Source organism: Sitophilus oryzae, unplaced genomic scaffold (assembly GCF_002938485.1).
Source record: "Sitophilus oryzae breed Bouriz unplaced genomic scaffold, Soryzae_2.0 scaffold_1111_pilon_pilon, whole genome shotgun sequence".
Taxonomy (NCBI): Eukaryota; Metazoa; Arthropoda; class Insecta; order Coleoptera; family Curculionidae; genus Sitophilus; species Sitophilus oryzae.
Genome location: NW_022145740.1, coordinates 1,528,187 through 1,540,248, shown reverse-complemented (window position 1 = coordinate 1,540,248; position 12,062 = coordinate 1,528,187). Strand labels below are relative to the sequence as shown.

Below are 12,062 nucleotides of genomic sequence, written 5' to 3'. Positions count from 1 at the left end.
TTGTCCATGTTAGGAATTTTGTTTCTCAGGATTATGTCTATGTATTTATTACGAGTTCTGTTTTGTTAATAATTTATAATAATGTATATTACCTAATTTTAGGTGTTAGTTTGGCTAATGTACTTTAATTGTTTTTTTATTCTTGTTAGGTACCGTATGATGCTCCTTTGAAATACAAAATTTAAATGCGCAAAATTTTTTGGCGCCATCTATTAACCGAGCAAAAGAGTTACTAAGTTTTATCGCATTTATTCTTAGTGTCAAAGGGATCGAAGCGCACTTGGACCTATTTGACTCCCAAATTTTTTGCAAAGTTTTGTCAAATAGATTCAATATAATTGACGCGTGTAAACCGGCTCTTGTGTTTTTCTGATATTTTGTGTGTTAAAATGAGTAAATAGAAGAAAAACAATTCCGGTAAGAGACTGTATTACAAAAATCATTATTTAAGGTGAATTTTATAAAACAGTATTATAAAGATGCTTTATAAACCATTATTTTTAGTATGTCAAAAGTCTTCCTAAAAGTGTTACCCATTTGTTATGTTATAGTGATCAATGTGGGGGCCAGAACAAGAACAAAAATATTGCGAAGTTGTTTATGTATTTAGTCCAATCTACTAGCCTGGAAAAAATAGATCACAAGTTGTTTTAAATTAGACATTCATATATAGACTGCGATCGCTCTTTTGCCCGCATTGAGAAAGCCAAGAAAACTTAATTAACCGTTTTTGTTCCAAAGGACTGGACTAAAGTTATAAAAAAAACATCTAAAAAATTCACTGTTTATGAAATGAAAAAAACTGATTTTGTTTCATTTCAACATCTTAACAGTATAATGATTGACCCAAGAAAGGACGTTGAAAAGAAACCGATAAAGTGGCGTGAGATAGTCTGGTTCCAATTCAAAAAAGAGTCTTTCTTTTCTTTTTTGTATAGTAAAATAAGAACACCTTTTGTATCTATGTGTCAAAGCGAGAATTGCTCGACGCTTAAATGGGGAAGACCATCTTTATTGCTAAATAATGAAGTATTCAAGCCCTTATATCCAACTCCATTGAAGATTCCGTACATAAAATGGAAAAATCTAACCAAACTTCTACCATTTATTCCACCTATTCACCATGACTTTTATTTAACTATGCTCCATGAGGCAAAAGCAAACAAAAGTTCCAAAAAACAATCAGACGACGGTTATGGTTGAAGTTGGGGAAAATCCAGAAATGGCTGAAGGCAACGACAGTGTGATGTCGGATTACGAAAATTAGAATTATTTGGCTAAAGTTCGTGTTGTAATTTTTGATACCTTTTTTGTATAATAAAATGTTAGTTATTTTTATAAAAAAATCGACTTATACCTTTTTTTCCTGACAGAAATTGATAAAAGTTGTCAGAAGCATATGGATCCAAGTGACATAAAACTAGTTAAATACAGTTTTTTTCAGTCTGTGGCAAACGGTATATGAAATAGTTACATGAACTGCATTCTTTTACGCAACAATCATTTCAAATGCGTTCATGCAGAATTTACAATAAGCAATCAACTTTAACTTTAATTATCTCAAAACAATGTCAGATGTACTTAGACCCTTATGATTCTAACCCCTTCAAATATATCCTCTTACATTCATTGATATGTCATACTTCTTCGGCTAACACTGCTAATGGACATATTATATCAACCACTTCAATACGAGTTATTGTAAAGTGTTCTATCAATTATTAAAGTATTCTAAAAATATCTTCCGGGAACACCCTGTACATTATTACATAAAATGTGCCATAGTTTTTCTCCCGATTCTTACAGATTATACACCTCTTGCATAATTTTAAGACACGACGCTAAATTATGCAATTCCGTACAAGAGCAAATCTACGTTTCGTAGATATAAGCGGACTGAGATCAAGGAAGATATCAATTGCTTCGCCGTATTTGGCGAAAATATGGCGAGCGGCTTCCAAAGACGAAAGAAATTAATAACTTCAAACAAATTACGGTGGCGCATTTAAAAGGAAATTCGTGTTTTTACTTTGATATTTACTAGATAGGAATGGAGAATGTTTTGCTTTAGTAAAAAAAATGGTTTGACGAGTTGATATTGATATCTGTCAATTTTAAAATTAATTAAAGCATTTTCGGTAATTAAAATTACCACACACTGTTAATCTGTCTTTTTGTCTTAATGTCTATAATAACGGTAATATTTTCAGTGTCTTTCTACAGTCGCCTGTTGAAGAAATTCAAAGAAAATAAAAAAACTAGAGTGTACCAGCGACTTCGTTCGCGTCGAATTAATCATTTGTAATGGTGATGATTAAGCAAAGCAAGAATTTCCATTAACAAACAAACTGGATAAAATTTTTTCACATTTATGTCAGCATGAGAAAAAACAATATGGCGATATTATTATATAATTTGGTAATATTTGAGGGGTAGTTTCATCTCGTTGGAATTTGACTTTCAAAAAATCCGTTTGCCAAAAATAAGCTTTTTACGTCAAGCTGTTTAAGCAGAATCGTGGTTAAGAAATTACCCAACTTTTTGGAACACCCTGTATGATTTTTTAAAAAATTTCAAAATATGTAAAAAAACCAAATAAATTATACTTGTCCATAAGCGTTTTTCCGAAAGACTAACCGTTTTTTAAATAACAAATATTGTAATATTTGAGGGGCGTTTTCACCCTCTTGGAATTTGAGTTTCGAGAAACCCCTCCTTATCGAACCTCTACACCCCACAGTCAATCCGTTTGCCAAAAATCAGCTTTAAACGTCAAGCAGTTTAAGCAGAATCGTGATTACTCAATGGTCATATTTTATGAAACACCCTGTATAAATTTATAAAAAAATCTTCAAATATGTAAAACAACTAAATAATTTTCCGAAAAACTCACCGGTTTTTAAATAAAAAATATTTTAATATTTGAGGGATAATTTCACCCCCTTAGAATTCGAGTTTCGAAAAATCCCTTCTTATCGAACCTCTACACCCTAATGTCAATCTGTTTTCCAAAAATCAGGTTTTTACGTCAAGCGCTTTAAGCAGGATCGTGATTAATCAATGATCAGATTTTTCGAAACACCCTGTATACATTTTTAAAAAATCTTAAAATATGTAAAAAAACAAAATAAAATATACGTGTTTAAGCGTTTTTTCGGAAAACTGACCGTTTTTTAAATAAAAAATATTGTAATATTTGAGGGGTGGTTTCACCCTCTTGGAACTGGAATTTCGAAAAATCGCTTCTTATCGAATCTCTAAACCCTAGAATCAACCTGTATGCCAAAATTGAGCTTCTTACGTTGAGTGGTTTGAGCAGGATCGTGATTAATCAGTATCTCAGTCACTTAAGGATTTTATATATTAGTATAGATTAAACAAGAAGTTCCTATGGCCATCTTCCGACTCTAGTTAGAGATTAATCAAACGTGAGGAAGTGATGGTACCACTTTATATGCTTCATAGTAACATAACATTGCATTGTCACCAAAGATACGCAAATATACCGCCAAGTTAAAAAAAAACTGTAAAAAAGATTACCCAATACACACATAAAATTAAACAATCTAATTTTAAAAAAAGTAAAAATTTTCGAGAATATACCGTAGATTAGAATGAAAAAAGCTTAGTTCCTACACACCTTTACTTGATTATAATGGAGTACGAACCGAAAAAGTCTTGAAAGTGTGAAAAGTCTGAAAATAAATTTTGTAATAGATTAATTATTGGAGTTGAACTAAAAAATATTCAATGAAGGGTTTCTATAAATTGCAAAAATCTATTCTTCTTCCAGGATATAAATGGTAAAATAAATTGTATCAATGCGACATATATTAGTGTTTTTTTAAATGCTTCTTGAACTAGTTGCTTGTTGAAAAGATTGCATTACCCAATGACAATTACAGTATTGTGATAATTTTAACCCTACACGTCTTTTTTCTTAGCCAAAATTCAAATTCAAAAAAAACGTCCGCCTTACTCCGATGATGTAGCAATAGGATTACGTCAGAGCTGTTAGGCCTTAGGAGTTGACAGGTAGTGTTGTAATGAGAGGGAATGTTCTAATTCGTGGGACAAAAGAACGTTCCCTTGTAAGAGCATGAGTATATTTTTTTAAATTTTTTTAAAGCGTTTCTTTATATATAAGTCCAAATAGCATAAGCTTTTTTTAGTAAATTAAAATAGTATTAATTAATATTTTAGTTATTTTTTATACAAAACGATAAAATGGTATTTTATCGTCTTTTAAGAGATTAATGAATTAATTTCGGGAGACGATAATGCAATTTTATCGTCGTCTATAGAACAATATTTTTTCTATAGCGAGTTACGTTTTAAAAAATATTCAGAAATTATTATTTCAATGAATTTATTACGAGTAGAAAAAAATATTGTGCTGGGTTGGCGTTGGTTTCTATGTAATTTGACAAAAATAAAGCCGAGACGGTTTAGTTGTCAGTTTTGAGTCAATATTTTTTAATTCTCTTTCGTGGCGATTGCTAATTGAATTGGAGTCAGAAGTGGCTCAAAACGAAATAAGTAAATTACCAACAGATATTCAGGCTGAGGCGACAAACGCCATATCCAAACCACTTCCATTTAAACCCCGAAATATCTTATGAAAAGGAATACAACATTTTTCAAAAATGGAAGCAATTAAAAACGCGCCAGAAGAAATAAAGTGTTTAACCTATCCTCGCTGTTAAAGTTTCATTTAATCTACCCTTGCGGTTGAAGTACTATTTTATCTACTATTTTTGATAGAGGCAATTTTAACAGTCGCTATGGAAAAAATAGTATTTTCTCTGTAGCGCCTTAAGATACGTTGGCATCTGCCTGGTTTTGTATTGTTACCTGTTCAGTTTTAATTTAAAAATACATAAAATTTTTCTTAAATTACTTAAAATCGGCTTGTCCAAAATTGTTATAATTTGACATGTGTATTCTTCATACGCAGACATTTTAAAAACCTATTTAGAACATCGCTGTAAAATTAACAGGGGAACCTATATCTGGACAGTACAAAACTATGTCTTCAATGACGATGCGTCCTTTTTTTGTCACTCAGTATATTAGTTTTAAAAATCACATTATTAAATTCTCTTATACTCTTAAATATGCCTCACTGACATCCATTGTTATAAAACCAGCATTTGGACTTCGTCTATATCTGCGGTTATCTATAATTGAACTGCCGGTTATCTGAAATCGGGGGCAGTATGTGGCCCCTTGCAGTGGGTGCGACCGAAAAATCTGAAAAGAGCCGCCGCGCCGCAGCCGCAGTCGTGTCAAAGTCAAAGATCTTCGCCTCCTCCGGGGTTATCTGCGGCACGAAATCGCTCATTTTCGGAACGTAACGGAAACGTCGAATATAGGAAGAAGTACCGCCGCGCCGTGGTGCTGGTTAGCTAGCTACCCACGTTGCCGACTCTATCTCGGTACCACTCTTGCGTACCAAAATTTGATTAGATAATTGCATATACTATAGTCTGTATAATGACACAAAAAAGATTTCGGGAGGCAATGACACAAAAAAGACAGATGACGGCCATACCAATCCATCTTTTTCACTAAAAAAGTTTCTAGTATTAATAATTATATGATTTAAAACTAAAGATTTGTCGTATAAAAACTCGCTGCAGCCTTTTGTACTTAACAACACCACCAATGACGTCGTAAAATCTGTAAAATTCTTAGGGCTTGTTGTGGACAATTCTCTAAAATGGGACATGCATATCGACGCTTTGTGGAAAAAATTAAGCTCTGCCTGTTTTGCATTAAGATCTGTTTCTAAGGAGCTTAACTTGTCAGTGGCTAGAACTGTTTATTACGCACTTTTTGAGTCGCTCCTCACATATGCCCTTCCATTCTGGGGTACGTGTTGTGCGACTCAATTTGACCGCATTTTCAAGCTCCAGAAGAGAGCTGTTCGATATTCACTGGGACTAAACAGCAGAACTCATTGCCAGGACTTTTTTAAAAAATTAAAAATATTAAGTCTTCCTTCCTTATTTATATTTGAATCCCTTTGCCTAATACGTAAGCATGTATCAGCTTCTCAAGAAAGGCTATCTCAGACTTATCCACTCAGGAACGCGGAGCAAGATCTTTATCTACCTACCCCACGCTCAGAGTTAGTTAAAAATTCAATATTATACAACACGAAAAAAATGCGCAATCACCTGCCATTTGAAATCAAATCCATAACATCATTTTCTTCATTTCGCAAAGCATTGAAATCTTATTTACCAGACAAGGCTTATATTTTTATAATCGAATTTGATCTTGTAAACGCTGGTCTAATATTTGCTATTACTATATTTACTATAAACTTACTAAATATTTTTGAATCTTATTTTTATTTATTTATTCTTTGACATTGTAAACATTTATAAATTTTAAACAATATGACTGACGATGTAATTTGTATACTTGTTTTGTATTCTCTTTTGTTTGTTTACTTTACCTTTGTCTACAAATTGTATTTTTTTTTTGACAATAATGGCATTTATTTATTTTTAAGTTGAAACTATGGATAGGTTTATACAGGGTGTTCCTTAATGACATGCTAATATTTAAGAAGGTTATTCTTGGGCCTAGTCTAAGAAAAAAACTTCATATAAATATATGTCTTAAACATCTTAACTTTTTAGATACAGGATAGTAAAATTTTCTAATTTTTTGTCAAAATATCTCTGATGAACCAGTCCACCACATTGCTATAGCCTGGAGGTATTTTCACTAAGAAGGAGTCAAGGAAAAATCCTAAAAAGATTAATGAAAAAGTTTAATGCTATCCATGTTATACAGGGTATTCATTAATGACATGCTAATATTTAAGGGCGTGATTCTTGGACCTATTCTCAGAGAAAACATTCATATGAATGTATGTCCTAAACATCCTAATTTCTGAAATACAGGGTGGTAAAGTTTTCTAAAAAAAACTCCTTTTTATAAAACTCTAATTTTATTACAGATATCTTTATGAAACTTGATACACGTCTTTATACATCAAAATACCTTTTTTGGTGTACAAAGAATTTTATTTATTTCAACCAGTGCCGTTCATACGGGTTTTACATTGAATATTTTTGGAGAAAAAAGTGGTACACCACTGACTTCTCTTAAAATAAAAATTATTTTCAAAATCTCCATTCATTTCTAAACATTTTTTATCTCTTGATTTTTTTCGTCCTACGCATAGTTTTTGCTTAAAAAATTAAGGTCAGTTTATTTCAGGGTTAAATCGCTGAAAATATGATGTTTGCGGTGACTGTTTAGTGGAAATCATTTGTGCATCGGCTGAAAGGAAATTAAGAAATGAAACATTTTTTTTGTATATCAAAATAAGCTTTTGATGCATGGAAAACGTGTATGAAATGTGCTTTATCGCAAAGAAAGAATGAGAGGAAGGTATGATACAATAATAACAGGAGTAGTGAGTTTATGGGATACCTCCTCCGAGAGAGGAGGTCACCCCATATTCAGAGGAGGAGGAGGTTATAAACAAACAAGAAGAAAGAGCAGGAATTCATAAATTAAGAGGAGGTGGTGGATCTTTTCGGTATTGGTATGAACTTTTCGCTTATAGAGATGAGTGAATAAAAACAAAAATACAATTAAACAATGCAGTCCTGATTATCTATGAAAAAAATGTGTTCGTTAATATCTACGAAACCCATAAATGTTGCAACAGCGTAACAGTTTATGAATATATCAAGTTCCCCGCAGGTTATGCAATGGGCGTGTCCAGTGCAGAGCGCGGGAACTGGGGCAACAATGGCAACAGCGGAAACTAGGGAAGTATCCGTTTTTAAACGAAAGAACAATATTGTCTCAGGTCAGGTCGGGTCAAAGTTTATAATAGAACCATTTACGTTCACGATAAATAGTTTAAAAAAGTACTATTCATATCCCTTAGTGGCAGAGGCGTGCATATAATGTAGGTCATAAGGCTTTACCTACCCCAGACAAAATCATAAAATCTTATTTTTTTCAAACGGCTCGGCTTTGGCCTCGTTGGACAATTTTCCGTCCCGTACTTAAAACACTCTTTTCGCAACGAATTAAGGTAGTGTTTATGCATTGTTTAATGACAAAGTTCTGTTAGGTTCAAACGTCGCCGTATTTCATATAAAGTTTTGTGAGAAAATGAGTGATAATGACGAGTCTTTGGATATTCAACGAGCTGCAGAAACTGCGCTATCGAAAGTAAGTCGAAAAACATATACGGGACCACCTACAACAACTTTGAAACCTGGGTCAAAGAAAAACATGTTGAGAAATTCCATAGACTTAAAATAAAATATAGACTGAGCATCTCATTCATAAATAGCTGGAACATGCGGCCAGACACTGTCTTGTTATTGTTGTGTTATTGTTTTAGGTTATAACGAGTGCGACACGAGCGATAGATAGGTTGTCTCTGTCGTAACGGTCGTTCCCTGACGACTCTGCCGAGAAACACAACACAAACTTTCGTTTCTCAAGTACACCTGAACTCTCCGTATCATAGCCGGGTAATTTTTTTATTTTAATGAAGCTATAATTAAATTAAAAATATATCGTATTTAAACTTTTTTATATTTTATTAAGATTTAGGACAGGTTTTTTAAATATAAGTTTAGAAAAAACAATTTAGAGTCCAAAAAGGATAAAAATAATAAAATACACGTTATAGAAGAAATTTTATAATTGAAATTAGGTAATTTTTGAAATTAATAATAAATTATTAATTTTAGTCAAACATTTACAACCCCTAATATTAATCAAAACAGGATCTATTCCACAGATATAATAGAATCGGCGACAGGGAGAGAAAAAAAAATATGATTGTTGTAATTTTGTTTCTGGTTAAGTGATGTCTTATTATGTAAATTAGAGAAAACATAAATCTGTTCCATTAAAGCAAGGAAGGTGATAAAATAAAAACTACATTTATTTAACTCGGTACTGTCTTTATTATACCAGGTGCGTCTCAAAAGTGGCTCATCCCCCATAATTTTTTTATATTTTCAAATAAAAAAACAAGATTTAGTATGTTAGTATATGAAATAAATTAGGATTGATTGACGCATTCAATTGTTTTTGGTCACTTCCTTTTTAACCGGAAATGACTATAACTTTTAATTTTTAAACGGCACCCTCGGTATATTTCTACTTTATTCGATAGAAAATGACACTCTGAATAGAATGACATATCATATGTCAACTTTTGACATTTTTGCATATGGTTTAATTGTAATTGTAACACGCGGTTCATAACGACAATTTGACTCGAAATACCAAGTGTGTGGTATCAATATATTCATAAAAAATGCTTTTTCCAAATATGCTAATGAGTCACCCTTGTTCCATTTGAAAAAATTGACATATGTATGATTAAAAATACGATTTGTACATTTTTTAACCGGCCTAGACAAGACACGAAACCTATTAGACGATCAAAACTATTTTTCCAAGGCTCCTTGATTAAAACTTAGTGGATTGAAAAAAACTGGATTGAAATTTAAAATAGGATATGTTTTTAAGCGACAATGTCAAAAGTTGACATATGATAAGATGTAATCATTTCGGTGAAACAGGAAGAGACCAAAAACAATTGAATACGTCAATAAATCCTAATTTATGTCATATACCTACTAACATACAAATCTGTTTTTTATCTGAAAAATAAAAAAGTTATAGGGTTAGCCACTTTTGAGACGACCCGGTATATTAAAAAATATTGTTTCATAATGTAATATCATTTTAAAATTCTTGTATGTTATTTTAGATTCTGAAGATAATTTTAGAATAAACCGGAATATATTTTTAATAAAAACATTATTAATTATTAACAGGGTTATAATTATGATTTTGTTACAATGTAAGTAAGTAAATAATGTAATGTAAGAGAAAAAATTCAGATTTTACATTTTACTAAAATATTATCTAAATAAGCGCCTTTCTACAACAACGCCACTGACTCCCAATGGGTAAATTGAGAGTTGCCTACCGGTCAAAAGTCGTTTCAAGACTTAAATGGATTATTTAAGTCAAATTTCTTGCAAATTTGGCACTGGCGAACCATATTTTATAGTTCTTGAACAGAAAAAGTCAATAAAATAAACACTTAAGCACTACAAGCTAAGAAAATGCGTTAATACAGCCGGGGAGATAGCGGCAACAAAGCTTTACCGCACACGTGCGACACGTACTACAAGGTAATAAATGAATGAATAGGCTCCCTCGCCTCTAATCGGTGTTGTCATATTGTAAAGAACTTATCCTTTTTAAACAGTATCCGACTTATAATTTAGTAGTATAAGGACTATTTAATACATCTCTGGAATATTAAAACCTACTTTATTAAACTGTAGTATTAATATCTCAATATATGTGTATAACAAGAAAAAAAATATTGATAATATTAAAGACGTGACAACATAGGCTGGATGAGGAAGGCTCGGTCGACTGTACCCAGAAGTAAACATGTGTACAAAAAAGGTTGTTTGTCCGCGTTGAGATGTAAATAGTGTAGTCTATATTTTATTTTAAGTCTATGAGAAATTCACAGAAAAGGTTTGGTTAGGCTAGCCTATTTCCTGAAGTTAATCACTACCTTAAAGCCGTGAACTCTGTGGAGTAAATATTCGATGCTCCACACCATGATTTACCTGAACAGAAACGTAGATATTAGCAAATTCACAAACCTTATTGCATTTTTAAAAAGAAAAGCTTCAGGCAAAGAAATTAAAAGTATTTACCAAACTGGAAATAGAACACTTTATGAAAGAAGCCGATGACAAAAAATTCCTGTTAGCTAAAGTTAAATTAATCGTTGGAGTATTTTTTTATCACGTTTTTGACCGTAGATGCCATTAAAGATTGTCAGTCATTTATTAGTGTGAAGATTCCGAATATAAAAGCTCATTTTGCAGGAGTGTTTACGATTACTGAGGGACCAATAGATGGTATCAATTTCCTTCGCAGCCCTGCAACAATGCTGGCAGATTCAGGAGCGGACATAACAGTTTCAAAGCGAGATGGAGGTTGGCGATCAAGCTCGGTTGCTGAAGGTTACATTGAAAATTCAATTGAACCTTTGAACAGAAAACCGAAATAGCAAAAAGAATCATGTCATGGGACAGAAAGATACGCCAAATAAGAAATTAAAAGCAGTTCACGTAGAAGCAGAAGCTACCAGCATTGCCAGTACAAGAAATTTACTTATTCCGACTCCTACAACTTGCATTTCTCTTAGAGACGAAAAGTTGGATGCCTCTTGTATTCACTTTAATAATTTAAATAATTGTACCATTAAGATTTATAATAAATAAATATTTTCATTTTTTCATTGTATATGGAAACAAACTTACCGAGCATCTTATTCAACCAATCAGCCAAATCTTCTTTGAGTGGGTCCAGTTGTCTCATCTGAGCGGACATCATCCTTTCCGTGTACTCTTCCGCAAATTCCTCGTCCGGATCTGGCCTTGGAAAACTCAAGGCCACCGTGGATATCGGTCCCCAGGAGTTCCTGTTCCTAGAGACGTCTCTTCGTCCGAAAGCCATCTGAAAACAATGTGAAACTCTTTTTTATTTATGTATGTTACAGTAATAGTCACAAATCATTGAATGTTAACAATTACAGTACAACCTCTTTAACAGTGGCTTATCTAGATACTGAGTTTGGGAGGGATAGTGGCAATATTTAAATAAAATACTAAATTTAAATATTTTCTCTAAAAGATATTGTAACTGTGGAAAGAAATGTACCTTAATAGGTTTGGATTTTCTATGTTGATGGTATTATTAACTTCTTTTGTGCTAATTTTATTATAACACATTTTATCTTATTCATAATTTCAGTTGATTTTAAAAATTCCGAACGCAGCGCTAGATACGGCAGAAATCAGACATTTTCGACTCTGTATTTCACGCAGTTAGGTTAGGTTTCAATAGCATTCAATAACTCAACTTTGCCGGATATTCAACACTCCCGAAACAACATTTTATAGCTTCACAACTTCTCATACCGATTTGATCAAAAGCAAAAATGGATTCAAATTGCCAAAATT

At 32.4% G+C, this 12,062-nt stretch overlaps 1 protein-coding gene across 2 annotated transcripts in view; it reads right to left on the bottom strand.

Moving 5' to 3' along the window:
• LOC115881890 (growth arrest-specific protein 2-like) overlaps nucleotides 1-12,062 on the bottom strand; it is a 126,415-nt gene that overhangs the window by 64,134 nt on the left and 50,219 nt on the right. For both annotated transcript variants that reach the window (XM_030899616.1, XM_030899621.1), the window contains exon 2: nucleotides 11,361-11,556. In XM_030899616.1, coding sequence (XP_030755476.1) covers nucleotides 11,361-11,556 — 196 coding nt within the window. The remainder of the gene's footprint in view (nucleotides 1-11,360; nucleotides 11,557-12,062) is intronic.